The sequence below is a fragment of the Ambystoma mexicanum genome, chromosome 2p (assembly GCF_040938575.1).
Source record: "Ambystoma mexicanum isolate Mex_15411 chromosome 2p, UKY_AmexF1_1, whole genome shotgun sequence".
NCBI classification, from domain to species: Eukaryota; Metazoa; Chordata; class Amphibia; order Caudata; family Ambystomatidae; genus Ambystoma; species Ambystoma mexicanum.
Window position 1 is genome coordinate 57188758 of NC_090923.1, and position 20374 is coordinate 57209131.

General features: G+C 49.8%; 1 protein-coding gene across 1 annotated transcript in view; it reads left to right on the forward strand.

Moving 5' to 3' along the window:
* The window catches only part of CPNE9 (copine family member 9), a 1803250-nt gene that overhangs the window by 1770701 nt on the left and 12175 nt on the right, over positions 1 to 20374 (forward strand). Inside the window, exon 20 of the mRNA XM_069643244.1 lies at positions 18928 to 19001. Within this exon, the coding sequence (XP_069499345.1) occupies positions 18928 to 19001 (74 nt within the window). The remainder of the gene's footprint in view (positions 1 to 18927; positions 19002 to 20374) is intronic.

Here is a 20374-nt window from a genome sequence, read left to right on the forward strand (position 1 = left end):
CAGAACTCCAGCCACTCGACTGCTACGTCTCGTTGTGGTTGGAACATAACGGTCCAGCAAGAACAGCGTCCTGTAAACAGATGCCACCTAGCCCACAGTGATGGGTTTCTGACAGAGACTCCCTCCTATGGTCAGTCTTGCCCGCTTATTTTAGGGAAATGTTTACTCCCCTCCAATTAAAAAATTCACCAATCGCCATTGCTATCCTATATTTATAAAACTTCAAGGATGCCTCTACAGCTGGGACTGGACACACACACACAGACACACACGCGCACGATCCTTACATCAGTGCAGCTCAGATGTACTTGACACATGCATCCCTGTGGCTTCTGCACCTGCTCCCTCATGCAGCATGTTCCTCACAGCATGGTTCCTGCACTGCCAGAGGGTGCAGGGGAGACCGCCCAGCAAGAAAGAGAGGGAGGAAAGGAAGTGCTCTAGGGAGAGGGAGATCTAGAGAGTGAGAGGGCTAGAGAGAGACACACAGAGTAGAAGAGGGAGTGGACATAGTGAGAAATACAGATGGGCAGAGCTAAAGAGACATAGAGGCACTGATTGGTTAGAGAGAAGGTGAGAAAAACAAAATACATTGACAGAGAGTGAGAAGGAATGAGAGCGTGAGAGATAGAGGGAAAGAGGCAGAACAACTGCTGGTGTACGGGAGGGTGGGCTGGTCCGGCTTGGCCCCGATCAGTGTTAGCCGACCCTACATCGTTCTACCAGCTGTTGGAGAGGACCCTGAAGACACACCATGTTGCAACATGTCCAACATCCTGCAGTCAGAGAAGGTAAATAACATACCGTGTTCTGAAGGGGTTAATGACAAGGGGTTAAAACATAGGGCGGTCTCCAGCAATATCAGGCTTCACGGCAGGGAGAAACTGAAGGGCTGACATCATAGGAGAGGGGCTTAGTATGTTGACAGGCACAGACCCTTTCTCCAGTAGGATGTTGATTTTCTGTATGTCTGGGCGCTTTACTTTAATGTGGAAGTAAAGCCGATCCGGGGAAAGAAGGGGAGGTCCGTTATGGGTGGGCGTTTTAGTGGAAGCTAGCGGTGATTAAGAGTGGTCGTAACTCGTTGTTGGGTTGAAGCAACGACACAACGGTGCGTGTAAATCAAAGTACTGTCGCGCATTTTGTTATAAAGTCGCGAGAAGCTGATACCTCTGCGCTTCTCGAGCCCCGTCATCTCCGAAGGCCAGAGAGCAAGGCCTGAAGGGACGGGGCTGTTGCGAGACCGCCGAGGCCCTAACAGCTGAGCGGGGCCATGCCCCGGCACTATACAACGGCCGCAACCCAGAGGAAGAGAGAGAGCGAGAGCCACGGTTACCTCAAGGTAAAGAAGCGGTAGTCGAAATGCAAAAGAGACATTCCCAGAATAGTGTGCTCTCTCGACAAGCAACAAGGGTGAAGCTTGTTGCAGTTTGAAACAAAGGAAGCAGGCTCGCAGCAGGGGAAACCTGGGAAGAATCTAACATGGCACAGGCGAAATCAGCATTTTATCTGAGTGTATACAGAAAAAGAAGGGACTTAAGGCTGAATCAAGCTCCGCCTTATGCCAGAAAGGTTCTATAAAAGAACCTTTCGCCCTGAAGAAGACGGCCCACTCTATGTGAGAAAGTGAACAACTGTGTTCACTGCTGTTCAGGGGAGGAATCGGGCTAGAACAAGACAGAGCTGTGCTCCAGATAGAATTATAATGCTGACGTGGTGTCCCATGGAGACACTGGCCCAAAACCCCAAAGTAGAGGGAACTCTCTGCCCAGTGGATTAAGTTTTCTGAAAATGTTGGGGGGCGCATGACATCTGAAGAAAAGGTGCCCCAGCCAAATGAATGGGGTCAAAATAGCGTGCCATTTAAGTTGTGGGGGGTCTTACACCCCTGCCCCCCCTTAAATAACGCCCATGTCTCTGCCCCTTTATATACTGGGTCTCCTGAGATTTACTTTTGAAATCGTCCTCTCCTCACCCGGGCAGCCCACCCGGAACAGGAGAACGGTCCAAAGCTGTATGATTGTCTTGTACTTTGCACACACTTTACTATTATGGTGAGTTTTCTGACAGATGAAATTATGTTTGTCATGTTATGTTATGTTCATGTAATTTCTGAAGCTTGGAATACACCCAAAGGCATCTTGGTGCTACTCCTGATCAAGAGAAAGAGATCGGCCTAAAAAGATAAGGTTTCAATGCATGATGAAAGAGCAAGGGGGGTGGGAATAGCCCGCAGCAGATGGGGAAGGGAGTTCCACAAGGTGGCTGCTGTGACAGAAAGAACCGTCCCCCAGCCCGGCTAAGTTTAAACGTAGGGATAGGGACAAGAAGTGCATTAACCGTGCAAAGAGCTTGCCCAGGGACGGATTTATGGATGAAATTGCACCTGGAGGTATTGAGCCCCTGCATGATTAACAAGGTATAATGCCTTAAATTGAATATTCTGTGCTACCAGAAGCCAATCAAGTGTCCGTAGCACAGGAGGAATGTGGGCACACCGAGGCGTAGAGCTGGCCACACGGGCAGCAGAGTTTTGGAGACCTGTAGCTGTCGCGGAAGGTAAGCCAGCAGCAACAGATACAGAGAGTTGCAGTAGTTAATTGAGGAAAACTGCCAGGGCCTAGACCACTGGGGCCCGAAACTGGGCTGGAATGAGTGGGAGGACCTTGTGGCAGTTTACCTAATGTCGCCAGCATTTTTTTTTTTTAAAGGGAGATTTTATCGAAAATTTGATGGAATACGAACATTACGATCAAATCTCCCATTCGAACAGCATTGTAGTGAACCCTTGTTCACTATAATGTCAGCAGGGGATTCGGGGATGGCCCCCGCACTTAACGCCTTAAAGATTTAAACAAAATAAAATGGAAAGTATCCTGCGGCGCTGGTACCCGATCACGGAAGTGAAAAGGAACAGGCATCGCTGGGACACATTGAGTGGGCGGCACACAAAAGTACTACTTTATTCTCAATTTAATAAAGCAGGGCAAACTGGCGAACATCGGACTGATGCTTGCACACTCACACACAAACTTGATTACACAAAGGTCCTTTACCCCAATATACGTCATCTATGACGTCATCCTACATGGAAAACTGTGAAACATATTAGCTGAAGGGATTGAGGAACATATCTACTTATAAAATACAGAGGGGTTAGTACACCATTGGCTGTCTCGTATCTGTGAGGCACGCCTTGAACTACCTCTAAATATGTATAATACTGATTATAGCAAACCAAATGGCAGCGGATTGGTCTATGCAACATTGTATAGCAGATTGCCCCAAGTCCCACTGATTGGTTGGCATTATCACTCAACTTTGGCCTTCTGGCTCTGCTAGCAGCACGTAAGCGAAACGAAACCCAGGTGCTTGAGTCACGTCAGACTACTCCCCACTTTCCCAATTAGTCCATCATCTCTCATCAGTCCAATCATAAGCCAAAGTTTCCCGTCTGTAGTTGACCTTGTAGCCTGCTCTCTGTTCTGGGGCATTCAAGGGAGTGTAAGCTCCTCACTATCTTCATCCGAGGCTTAATGAATAGCCCTTGTTTTTAACTTCTGAATCACATATGAGGAGACCACGAATTTGTCCATTTCAGCCTTTTGTTTACTGCTAATTGATTTAATTATACTCTGTGTCATTGCTGCTCTTGGCCTCTGGAGGCTTGTTCACTCCATCTTGTATAGACTTTATACACTTTTAATTGTCCAATACTTGGCTCCTGCAGATGTTTTCTTCTTCTTTAATTCAATAGAAATATGTCTCGTCCATGGCTCATCCGTCTGCCTCCCTTTGTGCTTTGAAGCTATTCCTTAAAAATAGCATCCTTGATCCCAAGCCAACATAGACTCCTCTTTGTTTTGCACACAAAGATGTTCTTCCAGCGTGATCGGCTTCTGAGGTAGCTGAATTGACTCTTTGCACGAGCCGGCGCCCATTTTCCAATTATGGCTACCAATACCCACGTTATATACTCCTAATTGTAAGCTTCTATATGTCTTTTCTATCTTGTGTTACTGCATATTTACATACATTGGTCAACAAGTAACTTTGTCTTCTTTTGCATTCATGATTACTTTATCATTTTGTACATGTTTCTCTTGTCACTACAGTTACATTGTCTCTCTTAAGTATTTTCATATCATTTCAGTATGGCTCTGTATATTTGCTTTATGACACCACTCTGCCCTCATCGGGTTCCACTCAGCGCACTATGATGTCCAATGGAGAATGCTGACTTCCTTCCACACGGCATCCTTCCACACTTTCAGTGCCAGGGTACATTCGGTGCAGCTGTCTGAGTGCATATCATCTCTCACACACTCAATGCGGTATAGGTATAACACATTGGGTCCCATACAGAGGTCTTCTACTGCGTCAATATGATGGCAGTGAGGAGCGGGAGTTAGGGATAATGCATCCAACTGCTCCTATGCAACTTTATCGCCATAGGCCTCTTTTGCATTTTCTGCCACAAATGGGGGTGTGTGAAGGCACTGTACCCCTAAATGTGGGTTATGTTATGTTATGTTATTTTGCACTTATATAGCGCCTTATATACCATTGGTATGGTCTGAAGGCGCTGGTAGGTTGAACGCCCTTGGGAACCGAAGTTCTTGTCAGTAGAGGGAGGAGAGAGGATCCAAAAGGTGCGAGTGCGCATCTGGTATGTGTGCAGCTGGTGCGAAAATTCCTGTGGAAGCTGCTTCATAGCGGTAGGTGTGGTGGCTGAGAGGTCAGGAGTATGTGTTCGAATCTGGCGGGAATTATCCAGACCGAGAGTGGCAGCGTAAGGCCTGAGGAGAACGCCTGGCTGGGGGTGCGAGACCAGCAGTGATTACAATAGAGTGATGTGGAGTGAGCGGTGTCAGATGTTGATATGAGAACAGTTATACCGAATGGTGTCATAGTATCTCTGTGTTCTAGTTGGGTGGTGGTGTAAGGAGAGAGTAAGCGTGGGGTGTGATATGAGGTATGATCTTTCTAAGGATCCATGCATTCTAGGTATAATATGGACGTCATGCAGTTAAGCAATTCGTCCGTTCTGCACATTCGTCGGCCCTCCACACGTCCTCTCGCCACACACGTCTTCTCGCCAACACGTCCTCTCGCCACACACGTCCTCTCGCCACATACGTCCTCTCGCCACAACACGTCCTCTCGCCATGACCCATTCTCTCTCCATAACACGTCCTCTCGCCACAACACGTCCTTTTGCCACAACACGTCCTCTCGCCACACACGTCCTCTCGCCACACACATCCTCTCACCACACACGTCCTTTCGTCACACACGTCCTTTCGCCACACAAGTCCTCTCGCCGCACACGTCCTCTCGCCGCACACGTCCTCTCGCCACACAACGTCTTCTCGCCACACATGTCCTGTCGCCACACATGTCCTCTCGACACACACGTCCTCTCGACACACACGTCTTCTCGCTACACACGTCCTCTCGTCACAACGCGTCCTCTCGCCACAACACGTCCTCTCGCCAAGCACGTTTTCTCTCGTCACACACGTCTTCTCTCCACACACGTCTTCTCTCCACACACGTCTTCACTCCACACACGTCTTCTCTCCACACACGTCTTCTCTCCACACACGTCTTCTCTCCATACACGTCTTCTCTCCACACATGTCTTCACTCACTACATCCGGCCGTCCTACACACCCGGCCGCCCTCCACACCAGGCCGCTCTCTACACCCGGCCGCCCTGCACACTCGGCCACCCTCCACACCCGGCCGCCCTCCACACCCGGCCGCCCTCCACACCCGGCCGCCCTCCACACTCATCCGCCCTCAATAATCATGGGCCCTCAACATTCATGGGCCCACAACACTCACCCGCCCTCAACACTCATCCGCCCTCAACACTCATCCCCCCTGAACACTCATCCCCCCTGAACACTCATCCGCCCTCAACACACATCCGCCCTCAGCACACATCTGCCCTCAACACACATCTGCCCTCAACACACATCTGCCCTCAACACTCTTCCGCTCTCCACGGTCATCCTCACTATATGCTCGTTCGCTTGTATACGATCGGCTGGCCATGCGTTCACCTAGTCTATACATTTGTTGGTTCAGTAAAGTTAATTTATACGCCATCATCAGTTCTACGTGCTCCTTAGTTCTGTTTGCTTCTCTGTATTTGCGTTCACGTTAGCGTTTACATACTGCTATGTGCATTTCATCGGTTCAGATCTCCTTAGTTTCTCATTGATTTATTCGTAATATCCGCTTCCCTGTATTTGATCTACTTTAGTCGTTTATTGATAGGTCGGTGTGATGGTGCTAGTTTGGAAGCCAGTTGGTTTTAGGGGAAGAGCCAGGTTTTCAGTAGTTTGCGGAAGGACGTTAAGTCCTCAGTTAGGCGGATGTGGGGTGGGAGCGAGTTCCACAGGGTTGGAGCTTGGGCTGAGAATGATGTTCCGCCTATCCTGATTGAGTTTGTCTTAGGAATTGTTAGGAGGCCGGCTGAGCTTGATCTTAGGGTGCGAGAGGGATGATATGGTATTCGTTTTTCTTGAGGATATTGAGGTCCAGTTTTATGCAGTGCTCGATGGGTGAGGCATAAGGTTTTGAAAGCCACCCTACGGGCAAATGGAAGCCAGTGCAGTGTCTTGAGGGCTGGGGATACGTGGTCTCTTGGACCTAGCGCAAGTAGCATTTTGGCCGCCGCGTTTTTGTGCTCTTTGGAGTTTATTCAGCTGGTAGGCATGGATTCCGAGGTATAGGGGGTTTCCATAGTCCAGTCTGGATATAACGATTGATTGGACGGCAGAGACTCTGTTCGGAAATGAGAGGTATGGAAAGATGCGCCTGAGGGTTTTAAGGTGGTAGTGGCAGGACTTTGAGACATTGTTGACTTGGCGCGAGAGTGTTAGGCCGGAGTCTAGGGTGCATCCAAGATTTTTCACTGTGTTGGAGGGTGTCGGTGAGTTGCCCATGGCGGGTGGCCAGGGAAGAGGGTGCGGAAGAAGATCGGAGTTGCCGCACACCATGATTTCTGTTTTGGCGGGGTTTAGCAGGAGGTGGCTTTGGGTCATCCAGCGGTCAATGTTAAGGAGGCAGGCTGCCAGGTCGGGTCGGGAGTTGGGTTTCGAGTTCAGGAATTTTAAGATTAGTTGGGTGTCGTCGGCGTAGTTGTAACATATGATGTTGTGTGAGCGAATTATTGGCGGGAGGGTGATCAGGTAGAGATTGAACAGCAGGGCAGATAGACATGCTCCTTGAGGGACTCCCGTGTCGACAGGTCGAGCTTGGGAGGTAAAGCCGGAGAGTGTAGTTATTTGGTGCCTGTCTTTGAGGAAAGAGGCTATCCATTTAAGAGCGGTCCACGGATTCCTAGGGAGTGGAGGCGGTCTAGGAGGATTGAGTGATTGATCGTGTCAAAGGCAGCGGATAGGTCAAGGAGGATTAGTGCTGCGCATCCTGTGGCGTCTGCTGTCATCTTAAGGTCGTCCCAGATCGACGCTAGGGTGGTTTCGGTTCCGTGACGTGATCTGAAACCTGATTGAGCAGGGTCTAGGAGGTTATTGGCTTCGACAAAGGCATTTAGTTGGGAGTAGACGGTTCGGTCAATGAGTTTGGCAAGGAACCTGGTGTTTGAGATTGGGCGGTAGTTTTTGACCTCGAGAGGGTCGAGCGAAGATTTTTTTATTAGAGGTTTGACGTATACCATTTTGAATGCCTCGGGAAATATACCGGAGGAAAGGGAGTTGTTTATGATAGATCTTGCGTGCTCCCCTGCGCAGGTGGAGGCAAAAATTCATTTAAGAGTTTTGGCTGGGCAAGGGTCTAGTGGTGATCCAGATGGCTTGCGGGCAGATAGAAGTTTGAGAAATTGCTCTGGTGATAATGGACTAAAGGATTCAAGTGTTGGTTGCGTTGAGGTCGCAGGTGAGGGGCTGGCCGGTGTGGGCGGCGGAGTGTCAATTGGTTGTAGTAGAGCCAATTTGGTGTTTAGAGTTTTAGTCCTTTCAATAGCCGTGGTGTAAAAATGGAGGGAGAGTGAATCACACAGTGATTGTGACGGGGTCGGGATGGTTGTGTTACAAGCTGGATTGGTGAATTCGGAGATGATTTTGTGGAGTTCTTTGCTTGGGTTTTTGGAGTTTAGGATTCGGGTGTTGTAGTGGGCTTTTTTTGCTTTCCGGATTCCGGCCTTGTACTGATACAATTGTCGGGCCAAGGTGGTCTTGCTCTCTTGGGTTTTCTCTTTCCGCCATTTGCGTTCAAGGTATTTGTAATGCCATTTAGTGGTTTTTAACTCAGGAGTGAACCATCTGGGAAAAGGGCCAAGGTGGGATGATGGTTTGCACAGGGGAGTGAGTCGTGTCAGAGATGCATTGAGCCATGAGTCAAAGGCTTCAGGCGTTAGATGGTTGTGGGGACGGTACGTAGGTGGTCGAGACTGGAGGAGTGCCTCGGCTAGGTCTGGGGTGATTTTTAGTTTTTTCCAGCACTTGCGTCGGTTCGGAGGCTGAGATGTGCGTATGGGAAGGGGGCTGGGAGAGTGGATGGTGAACGAGAGAATAAAATGATCGGACCAGATGATAGGGGTGGGGGGCTTTAGGTGAATCAGGGTATTGGAGCTAAAGATGGCATCGAGAGTGTGTCCTTTAAAGTGAGTCGGGCCGTTTATGTGGGGTTGGAGGTTAAGTGCGTCTAGACCGTCGACCAGGGCGTGGGTCATAGGGTTGGTGGGGTTGTCGAGCCATATGTTGAAGTCTCCAAGGAGGGTGAGGTTGGGATGATTGATTTGGAGGGAGGCGATGGAGTCACAAAGGTTGTTTGCGAAATGTCTATCGTAGCCAGGAGGCCTGTAGATTATTAGGAAGCTGTGTGAGAGCGACGGGGAGAGGGATAGTTTAACGAGGAGCGATTCACAGGATGGAATGGAGGTTTGGTTGTCCATGATTGTGGCACGGAAGTGAGATTTGAAGACGAATGCTATCCCCCCTCCTCTGGACGGACGGTTCAGTGGGATGAGGCAATAGTCAGGTGGAAAGGCTTCATTGGCCATTGGGCCGAAGTCATCAGAGAACCAGGTTTCAGTGATGAAGACTAGGTCCGGTTTGACAGAGGTGAGGAAGTCAAAGATGCAGTGTCTGTTTTTGGCTACAGATCGCGCGTTAAAAAGGATACAGTTTACATCTGCGGGCAGGGTTGGGTTTGGTGCTTGGGTGGGGGGGGGCGGAGAGGCTGGAGGGAGGGGGTTAAGGTTGGTGAAGTGAAAAGTGGGCGAGCAGAGAAGTATTTAGGCTTCGGGCGTGGTTGGGTTGTTGCTTGTGATAGGTTGATCGGGTTCGGGGTGGGGGATTTGAGGAAGGGGAGTGGGCGGTTAGGAGTTTCAGTTGGAGTCGAGGAGAAATCGAGGGAGAGGGGTTTCAGGAAAGGAGAGGCCACGGGGGAAGGAGGAGAGTGTGGGAGAGAGGTGCAGGGTCGAGATAGGGGAGGCGAGGAGAGCTGAGAGGTTGAGGGGGACCAGGGACGTTTCCTCTTTAGTTTCTTTGCTGCAACTGGTGTGTGAGAGAGGGTAGGGGGGTCAGAGGGGGAGAGGGAAGCGGCTTCGGTTCTTGCTAGTGCAAGGCGTGCAGTTTTTAGGGATGGGAAATGGTGCGGTCGGCCGGTGAAAGTGGTAGGGGTATTGGGGCAAGGAGGGGGTTGGGCGAATGGAGGGTCGGGTGTGTTAGATATGATAGTAAGGAGGGCGGGAGTGGGCACAGTGGGCACTGCTGGCAGGTCGGCGGTGGGGTTCAGGGGATGCGTGGTTTTAGGGTGGGTTGCTCGCCATCGTGCACCCCTGGCTTGGTGTTTGGAGAGGGTGGTGGCAAGGATTGCGGACGAGGGTGGGCTGATAAGGGAAGGGGGGGGCGGGAGGGAAGGCGGATCGGAGAAAGGAGGTGGTCCACGGGAGTCGTTTCTGACAGGAGTGGGGGGAGTGACTGCACTCATGATCGGTGCAAGCTTTGGGTTGATTTTGGAGGGTTTCTGATTGTAGTTCAAGGGTTGATGATTAACGCTTTTTAGGGAGACTTTCGGGTTCAACTGGTCGACGACTTATTTGGTGCTTTCTGGATACAATTGGGAATACTTCTAATGCAACTTTTCTTAGAGAGCTGTTGGGGGCAGCTTCTAGATATAATTGGGATCACTTCAAATTCAACTTTTTCAGAGAGGCTATTGGGCGCAACTTCTAAGTGCAGTCGAGTACACTTCTAATTTCCACTTATCATAGAGACTAATGGGCGCAGTTTATAAATGCAGTTTGGAACACTTCTAGATGCAATTAGGAACACTTCTAATTCAACTTTTCTCAGAGAGGCTATTGGGCGCAGTTTCAAGATGCGATTGCGAGAAACATCTAGGTGCAGTTAGGACCTTCTAATACAACTTTCTTAGAGAGGCTATTGGGTGCAACTTCTAAAAGCAATCGTGTACACTTCTAAATTCAACTTTTCTTAGAGAGGTTATTGGGCGCAACTTCTAAAAGCAATCATGTACACTTCTAGATTCAACTTTTCTCAGAGAGGCTATTGGGCGCAGTTTCTAAATGCAGTTTAGAACACTTCTAGATTCAACTTTTCTCACAGAGGCTAATGGGCGCAACTTCTGAAAGCAATCATGTACACTTCTAGATTCAACTTTTCTCAGAGAGGCTATTGGGCGCAGTTTCTAAATGCAGTTTAGAACACTTCTAGATTCAACTTTTCTCACGGAGGCTAATGGGCGCAACTTCTGAAAGCAATCATGTACACTTCTAGATTCAACTTTTCTCAGAGAGGCTATTGGGCGCAACTTCTAAATGAAATCATGTACACTTCTAAGTTGAACTTTTCTTAGAGAGGTTATTGTGCGCAGCTTCAAGATTGCTTCTAAAAGCAATCGTGTACGCTTCTACATTCAGCAATTCTCAGAGAGGCTATTGGGCGCAACTTCTACATGCAATCATGTACACATCAGATTCAACTTTTCTCAGAGAGGCTATTGGGCGCAGTTTCTGAGTGCAATTGGGAACACTTCTAATTCAACTTTTCACAGGGAGGCTATTGGGCGCAGCTTCAATATGCAATCATTTACACATCAGATTCAACTTTTCTCAGAGAGGCTATTGGGCGCAGTTTCTGAGTGCAATTGGGAACACTTCTAATTCAACTTTTCACAGGGAGGCTATTGGGCGCAGCTTCAATATGCAATCATTTACACATCAGATTCAACTTTTCTCAGAGAGGCTATTGGGCGCAGTTTCTGAGTGCAATTGGGAACACTTCTAATTCAACTTTTCACAGGGAGGCTATTGGGCGCAGCTTCAATATGCAATCATTTACACATCAGATTCAGCTTTTCTCAGGGAGGCTATTGGGCGCAGTTTCTGAATGCAATTGGGAACACTTCTAATTCAACTTTTCTCAGGGAGGCTATTGGGCGCAACTTCAAAATGCAATCATGAACTCATCAAATTCAGCTTTTCTCAGAGAGGCTATTGGGCGCAACTTCTAAATGCAATCATGTACACATCAGATTCAACTTTTCTCGGGGAGGCTATTGAGCGCAGTTTCAAAATGCAATCATTTACACATCAGATTCAACTTTTCTCAGGGAGGCTATTGGGCGCAGTTTCTGAATGCAATTGGGAACACTTTTAATTCAACTTTTCTCAGGGAGGCTATTGGGCGCAACTTCAAACTGCAATCATGAACTCATCAGATTCAACTTTTCTCAGAGAGGCTATTGGGTGCAGTTTCTGAGTGCAATTGGGAACACTTCTCATTCAACTTTCACAGGGAGGCTATTGGGCGCAACTTCTAAATGCAATCATGTACACATCAGATTCAACTTTTCTCGGGGAGGCTATTGGGCGCAATTTCAAAATGCAATCATTTACACATCAGATTCAACTTTTCTTAGAGAGGCTATTGGGCGCAGTTTCTGAATACAATTGGGAACACTTTTAATTCAACTTTTCTCAGGGAGGCTATTGGGCGCAACTTCAATCTGCAATCATGAACTCATCAGATTCAACTTTTCTCAGAGAGGCTATTGGGCGCAGTTTCTGAGTGCAATTGGGAACACTTCTCATTCAACTTTCACAGGGAGGCTATTGGGCGCAGCTTCAAAATGTAATCATGTACACATCAGATTCAACTTTTCTCAGAGAGGCTATTGGGCGCAGTTTCTGAGTGCAATTGGGAACACTTCTCCTTCAACTTTCACAGGGAGGCTATTGGGTGCAGCTTCAAAATGTAATCATGTACACATCAGATTCAACTTTTCTCAGAGAGGCTATTGGGCGCAGTTTCTGAGTGCAATTGGGAACACTTCTCATTCAACTTTCACAGGGAGGCTATTGGGTGCAGCTTCAAAATGTAATCATGTACACATCAGATTCAACTTTTCTCAGAGAGGCTATTGGGCGCATCTTCAAAATGCAGTCATGAACTCATCAAATTCAGCTTTTCTCAGAGAGGCTATCGGGCGCGGTTTCTGAGTGCAATTGGGAACACTTCTCATTCAACTTTCACAGGGAGGCTATTGGGCGCAGCTTCAATATGCAATCATTTACACATCAGATTCAGCTTTTCTCAGGGAGGCTATTGGGCGCAGTTTCTGAATGCAATTGGGAACACTTCTAATTCAACTTTTCTCAGGGAGGCTATTGGGTGCAGTTTCAATATGCAATCATGTACACATCAGATTCAACTTTTCTTGGGGAGGCTATTGGGCGCAGTTTCAAAATGCAATCATTTACACATCAGATTCAACTTTTCTTAGAGAGGCTATTGGGCGCAGTTTCAATGCAATTCTAATTTCAACTTTCACATGTATAGGACAGAGTTTCCAAATAGAAAAATGGAATTTATTAGAGATATGGAGCCGTCACTGTAGGAGCCGTCCTTTGCTTCAGGTCCTTAGCTGAAGGGCTGCCAGGCAGAGGGCTGCCTTGGGAGGACTAGCAATGAGACGGGAGCTTCTCGTCTGCACCAATCAGGTCAAAGGAGGAAGCAGTCGGGCCTATCACGGGTGGGTGTAGGGGGAACGAGGGACTGGCACGGAAATGATATGGTCTGGGAGGGGGAGGGCTGCGGGGAGGAAGTGGGAGACAAAGGGGGCTACCTCAGGGGCAGGGGGACCAAGGATGCCACCAGGACAGGTGGAAGAGTTGCAATTAAAGCAGCCGCACTCACCGGGCTCCGATGGACGAAAGGAGCCGGTGCAGGCACGCGAGTCACTACACTCGCTCTGCAAGGCTGGATGGACCAATGGGAGGGGGTGGGCGGGCACGGGAGGCGGGAGGTCCGGGGAATCAGGAAGTGGGTGCGGGGAGGGAGTGGGAGACAAAGGGGGCTACCTCAGGGGCAGGGGGACCAAGGATGCCACCAGGACAGGTGGAAGAGTTGCAATTAAAGCAGCCGCACTCACCGGGCTCCGATGGACGAAAGGAGCCGGTGCAGGCACGCGAGTCACTACACTCGCTCTGCAAGGCTGGATGGACCAATGGGAGGGGGTGGGCGGGCACGGGAGGCGGGAGGTCCGGGGAATCAGGAAGTGGGTGCGGGGAGGGAGTGGGAGACAAAGGGGGCTACCTCAGCGGCAGGGGGACCAAGGATGCCACCAGGACAGGTGGAAGAGTTGCAATTAAAGCAGCCGCACTCACCGGGCTCCGATGGACGAAAGGAGCCGTTGCAGGCACGCGAGTCACTACACTCGCTCTGCAAGGCTGGATGGACCAATGTGAGGGGGTGGGCGGGCACGGGAGGCGGGAGGTCCGGGGAATCAGGAAGTGGGTGCGGGGAGGGAGTGGGAGACAAAGAGGGCTACCTCAGCGGCAGGGGGACCAAGGATGCCACCAGGACAGGTGGAAGAGTTGCAATTAAAGCAGCCGCACTCACCGGGCTCCGATGGACGAAAGGAGCCGGTGCAGGCACGCGAGTCACTACACTCGCTCTGCAAGGCTGGATGGACCAATGGGAGGGGGTGGGCGGGCACGGGAGGCGGGAGGTCCGGGGAATCAGGAAGTGGGTGCGGGGAGGGAGTGGGAGACAAAGGGGGCTACCTCAGCGGCAGGGGGACCAAGGATGCCACCAGGACAGGTGGAAGAGTTGCAATTAAAGCAGCCGCACTCACCGGGCTCCGATGGACGAAAGGAGCCGGTGCAGGCACGCGAGTCACTACACTCGCTCTGCAAGGCTGGATGGACCAATGGGAGGGGGTGGGCGGGCACGGGAGGCGGGAGGTCCGGGGAATCAGGAAGTGGGTGCGGGGAGGGGGTGGGAGACAAAGGGGGCTACCTCAGCGGCAGGGGGACCAAGGATGCCACCAGGACAGGTGGAAGAGTTGCAATTAAAGCAGCCGCACTCACCGGGCTCCGATGGACGAAAGGAGCCGGTGCAGGCACGCGAGTCACTACACTCGCTCTGCAAGGCTGGATGGACCAATGGGAGGGGGTGGGCGGGCATGGGAGGCGGGAGGTCCGGGGAATCAGGAAGTGGGTGCGGGGAGGGAGTGGGAGACAAAGGGGGCTACCTCAGCGGCAGGGGGACCAAGAATGCCACCAGGACAGGTGGAAGAGTTGCAATTAAAGCAGCCGCACTCACCGGGCTCCGATGGACGAAAGGTGGAGGTGAGCATGGAGCACCCAGCCCACGGATGAGTGGATGGACGAACGGATGAATGGGTGACTATCATGCTTCTTAGCAATCTGTCTTCTGAAACCCTAGAGGTGGCAACTGGAGTGCATTGACATTCACTGTAGGGAGTCACATGACATGCTGGATGGATGAGAACTTGTGGGCATTCTTACGTTTCCCAAAATGCTCTTTGCTTTTATGCAATTGGCCAGGCTTGGGTTCTATGAAGAGATTTTGTGGTGCGTTACCTGGCCTGGGGACACGTCCCTTGGTCCGACCGCTATCCCTCATAGCCCCGCCCCCCAAAGGAGGAGAGGGTTTCCCCAGTAAATGTTTTCCATTTCCAGGACTGCTGCCATGGGGATCTCAGCTACTTTACTGACGTTGTTGCACTCCGGCAGAGTGAGTGCTATTCGGGTGTTCATGACTGACTCCAAGAGTGTGTCTGGGTGCGCGCCTGTGGGTGCGCGCGTGCGTGCCCTGAAGAAGACGGTCCACTCTCTGTGAGAAAGTGAGTTGAACAACTGTGTTCGCTACTGTTGGCTGTGCATGTCCCGACCACCTCATATTCTGATTGCACAATGCAAAAAAAGAGCAAATGGATTGGTCACCCTGAGGTGCATGAAGGAACACGTCATAGGATAAGCAGTTCCACCCGGATGTCGTCTGCCTCTTGCAAGTGCAGAATCTCATTGATTATATAGAAATATTAGCTCCGGAGGCGGATTTGGCAGATTTGCGGGCTAAATCTCAGGACCCAAGCCTGCGTTCTGAACGAGGTGAGTGCTCTACCGGCAAGCTGAATTTGTTCTCCCTCCCACAGTATATTCATCCCCGGTTTTCAGAAAACTCATTTTCTGACACACCTCCCAGGGTGCTAATGTAGGTTTAAAACCCATGTTCAGGGTTAGACAGGGCTGGTAACAATCCACCAGCACTGGCTTCGCTGGGGCAAGGGTCTCAGCGAGGCCTCAGGGCCCTCAAGACCACCCCAGAACGCCAGCCTTAATGTTATTAGCACCAACATGTGTAGTGTTCATGGTGCTTTTGTATATTACAAAAATTACATTGTCATCACATAAATTAAAGCATTGACTCAGCACAGAGCCTCTCTTCCATTTCAAGTAATTTGGGGTGTGGCCAGAAGGACAGAGTGTAGCCAGCACAAGAAGGAAGGCAGTGGTGATGGTTTAGCGAGGGCTTTAAGTGGGCCGGGGCTAGCCGGGGACAAGCCCAGACAGTCTCTGAGATGGGCAAGTGAGCAGGTGCCCTGCCGGGGCTCACCTGTGCTAGCGCCAGCCACGCGGATCTCTCAGGCAGGCGTTTAGCCGAGCCTTCAACGTTAGATGGTTGACTGCAGGTGTCAGCATTTCGGATCAATCTGAAATGCTTACACCTGCAGTCAGCCGTTAACTGAGCACCGCTTTGGCTAAACCTGCTGCGTGATGTCTCTTTATTCCGAAACAGGAGAAGGACCGGGTTGGCCAGCCTCTCCTTTTGTTTCTGAGTAAAGAGCTGATATACAGCAGGACGCCTATTACCCGTGCTTGGTTAAAGGGCTTCCAGAGCGTGTTAGCTCTTTACTCAGAAAAAAAGGAGAGGCTGACCAACCCAGCCCTCCTCCTTTTTTGGAATAAAGAGACTTTGCATTCAGTCCATTGCAGTCAGGAAGCACATTGCAGGCAGGAAGCAGGCAGCCCATTGCAGGCAGGCGGCCCATTGCAGGCAGGCAGCAGGCAGCATTCAAGGAGCCGTGTGGTTGAAGTGTTGCGTGGGAGAGCCAGCGACCCCGTAGGCTCTTCCTTAACCAGGGTTCCTTGAATTAAAGGGCTGGGGGAAGCTCTTATTGGGTAAGGGCCACTCGTACTTAGGCCACACTCTCTAACGAGAGCCCCACCCCCACCACAATTTACACCTCACTTAAACCACTGGGTGTTTCCGAGAGAGGGTGGGACTTGCTTGAAGGAACAGTTGCCAGAAGATGGGTGTTCATGGGACTTGTAAAGTGTAATCTGTGGAGTGGGTACACTTACAAATTTATCCCACGTGCTACTGTGGCAAATAGTAAACCTATAGAGGGGAGGGATTGAATGTTGGTAATAAGGACAATTGCACTGTTATGAAAATCCGTAATCTCTGATAATTTAAAATGGCCCCCATTAATCAATAATCCCTAACATGGATTCCCATTGGCTACTGATATATGAATTAAGCGTTCTTGAATTACTGTAAGGTAAATAAAACAACAATGATGGGTTATGCTTGGCCTGCTGTGTACGCCTCTTGGCTTACTCGCCCATGCACCCGTTTACTTAACGCGTGTCACACATACCACTTTCCTCTCCGATCGACCCTCCCAAGTCCAACTTGGTTTCTTCTTCTCCTCTATCTCTATATCTACCTGTGGTGTTTCCCAGGCGTCTAACCTCTCTCCCTGGCTGTTCAACCAATACCTGGCAGTTCTTTCCCACTGCATTGCCGCTCTCTGCCTCAACTTTCAGTGCTATGCGAATGACACTCAACTCATTTTCAGGCTCCCTTCTGCCACCTCTTCTATCATCTCTGACTGTCCGCCATCCAGGAGTGATGTGCAGCCAATGATCTATGCCTTAATGCAGTAAGACTGAGATTCGCTCATTGCCACACAGGCTCCCTCCTTTCCTGTCACTCTCTGGCCGGCCTCTCTTGGCCCTCTTCCTGCTCCCACCTTTGAGGCTAAATACCTCGGGGACATCTTTGACTCCACACTTTCCTTCTCTCCTCATATCTCAGACGTCTCTAAGAAGTCACACTACCAGCTGCATCTCCTCAGAGGTATTCTATCCTTTCCTCTCTTTCCCCCAGAAGCTCACTGTCTCCAGAGCTCTGGTTCTCTCTAGGCTGGGCTACTGCAACAGCCTCTTTCTAAATCTGCATGTCTCAACTCTCCGCCCTCTGCAACTCATCCAAAACAGGACTGTGAAACTTGTCCTTGGCCTCAAGCCCAGGGATCTTATCTCTCCAGGACTGAAAACTCTGCACTGGCTGCCAGTGGCAGCGAGGATTAAGTTCAAAACCCTCTGCATTGTCCACAAGGCTTTCTGGGTCCTGGGGCCTCAATACCTTCAACTCTCTCTTCCGAAATATCTTCCTTCTCAAGCTCTTCGCTCATCCGCATCCAACTCCCTCAGGGTTAGTCACTTCTCCAAGCAGCGAGTTGGTGGTAGATCTCTTTCTTCTGCTGGGGCCTCCCTCTGGAACAGCTTCCCGGCCTCTCTGAAACTTGAGGAGAACCATCTCTGGTTCCGGAAGCACCCCAAGACCTTCCGTTTTGCTTCTGCTTTCTCTCCTCCTCTCCCCTGATGATCTACTGGCTGAATCTGAAACTGCACTGGTTACATGGCTACCCTCTGATCTCTGGCCCAGGTCCCCTCCCCGCCAGTTGCACCCCTGCACTGCCCCCCTGGCAACCCTCTTCCTCTATTCCTCTTCCCCGTCCTCTGCACGTGCGTGATCTGAATGACACCTGGCCTAGTAGGAACGCGGTCTCTGTCTTCCCTCTGTTGCCCCTCCCTTGCCTCGTCGCGCCTTGAAACACTTGTGTATAGGCGCGTTTAAATGCCATATCATATCACACACACACTGAACCACTTACACACTCACTCTCTCACCCATGCAGTCACTCTCCCAGGCTCTCGCTAGATGTATTGCTCACCCAGACAGACACTCGATATCTTGCTCGATAACTTTCTTACTTCCTCACTCACTCTCTTCCTCAGTCACTCTCACACGCACACTCGCTCAATCAGTCTCCCTGTTATCCTGTCATGTTAGTCGACAATAGATTGTGCTTAATATAAATACCCATTTCTATAGTGGTCATGACACATGGCTACCTCTTGGGATATTTCACCCTTGGCCTATCCTTCGTCACCTTACACTGCTTGGTGTATAAGGCAACGTGTCTGCTACTCAAGGATTACGATATAGCTCCCTGAGAGATGGATATGAGGCACTATTGGTATTGAGAAAACCAAATCCTCACTATTTAACAAATACATGCAACTCGTACAACCCTTTGTCCACTTATGAAGATGACTAACTATGTATGCTGAAATGTAACTCACTGTTTCTAACTATGCTGTAACTCACTGTTTCTAACTATGCTGTAACTCACTGTTGTACTGCCTCCTTAGCGCTCTGATACCTTTGAGTTTGGGTGCTACCAACAAATACAATAAATAAATTAAAATAAATATGTCAATAGTGAATTGGCAACTAATGACTTCATTCCTTCTGTTTTCAGCCATGGAGGAGCTGGACGGGGACGAGGTGCGAGTCTCCTCCAGGGGGCGCTACGCAGAGCGAGATATTGTACAGGTATGGTAACAGAATGGAGCTTTGGGTGACCGCACTCCAAACCCCTCTCTCTCTCCCAGGGTTGTCCCTGGAATCGAATCCTTTGCCATTATTTACGGCCTTCACGGCATCTGCACAGGATTAGGGCGCGCAAGGGTGTCCCTGCTTCAGAAAATCTTGCAATGTTATGTTAAAGGACATTTGTACCACGCACTATCACCACCGGAGCGGTCCCCTGGTGCTCTGGCAGATCTGCAAAGGGAAGGGGAGTTAGTAGTACAGAGCGTGAAAAGTGGAAGAGAGAAGCGATGTGCTGTTGGCAGCTTCAGTTCGGTAAGCACCGTTTGCTGAGTTTAGGTGTGCTTTTCGGTTGCTAGCCGTCGTGTTCTGTTGTGCGAGGCTGTGTGATTGGGTGATTTTTTTGTTGTTGTGGTGTAGGGAAGTTTGTGTGGTTTGCTGTGGTTTAGAGGTGTGGTTGTGTTTGTTTAGAGTTTGAGAGGTGTATGCAGAGGGTGAGATTGTTAGTGGGTTGGTTAGTGGCATCACTATGTAGGTGTGATGCTGTTCCATGCACACACACGCGCAAAGGACACCAGTGCTTTAAATGGAACAAAAACAGTGCATGTACTCACCAAACTATTAAGCCGGACATTCCAGCGCAGCAATTTCGGCCCCAGCCATTTCGGCACGGCACCTTGGGCAAAGATCCCTTTTAGGCACATCCTGTTGTTGGCAGGCAATACCCAGTGAGATTAAATTATGTGCCAAGGAACACACAGTTTGGTAAAGCATTGTATCTGGGATCCTTTCACACAATCTTTCAGTTTCTTGTTATGCATTGTGTTAAGAAAGGTTGAATATCCACATAAAACGTGACTTTCGTTTTTGCTCACCAAACCAGCAGATACCATAGCTGTAAACTAAGCTTTAGAAGGGGAGTTTTATTATTGCTCGCAGCCATTGTCTAATAAGATATTTGGTCGGTAACGGGGGCTGTGTGCTAGTTTTCAGTTGAAAAAACATTCCATCACAACTCCAATTATTTAAACATTTACATATTAGAATAGGCACTGCTGATATCAAAGACACATCTTTAAAACGTAATCTCCCAGGCTTTCCAAAGCACTTCCTCATCCATCAATGTACACCAAAGGTAACAGGTGAAGCCCACTTAGCGAAACAAGGTTCAGCGCCTAGTGTGCTGACAGCACACTAGATGCATGTTTGTCTCTCCTCCTGCTCTGCAGGGTGGGCCCTGAAGGAGACATTATGGGCACTGCAGGTGGCGGAGACAGGAGGAGGGAGAGGGCCCTGCCTTCCCCAGCAAGGACTGCTGAACCATAGTCCTCTAAGTCGCGATAAAATGAAATTAAAAGCTTTCATTTTCACCTCAC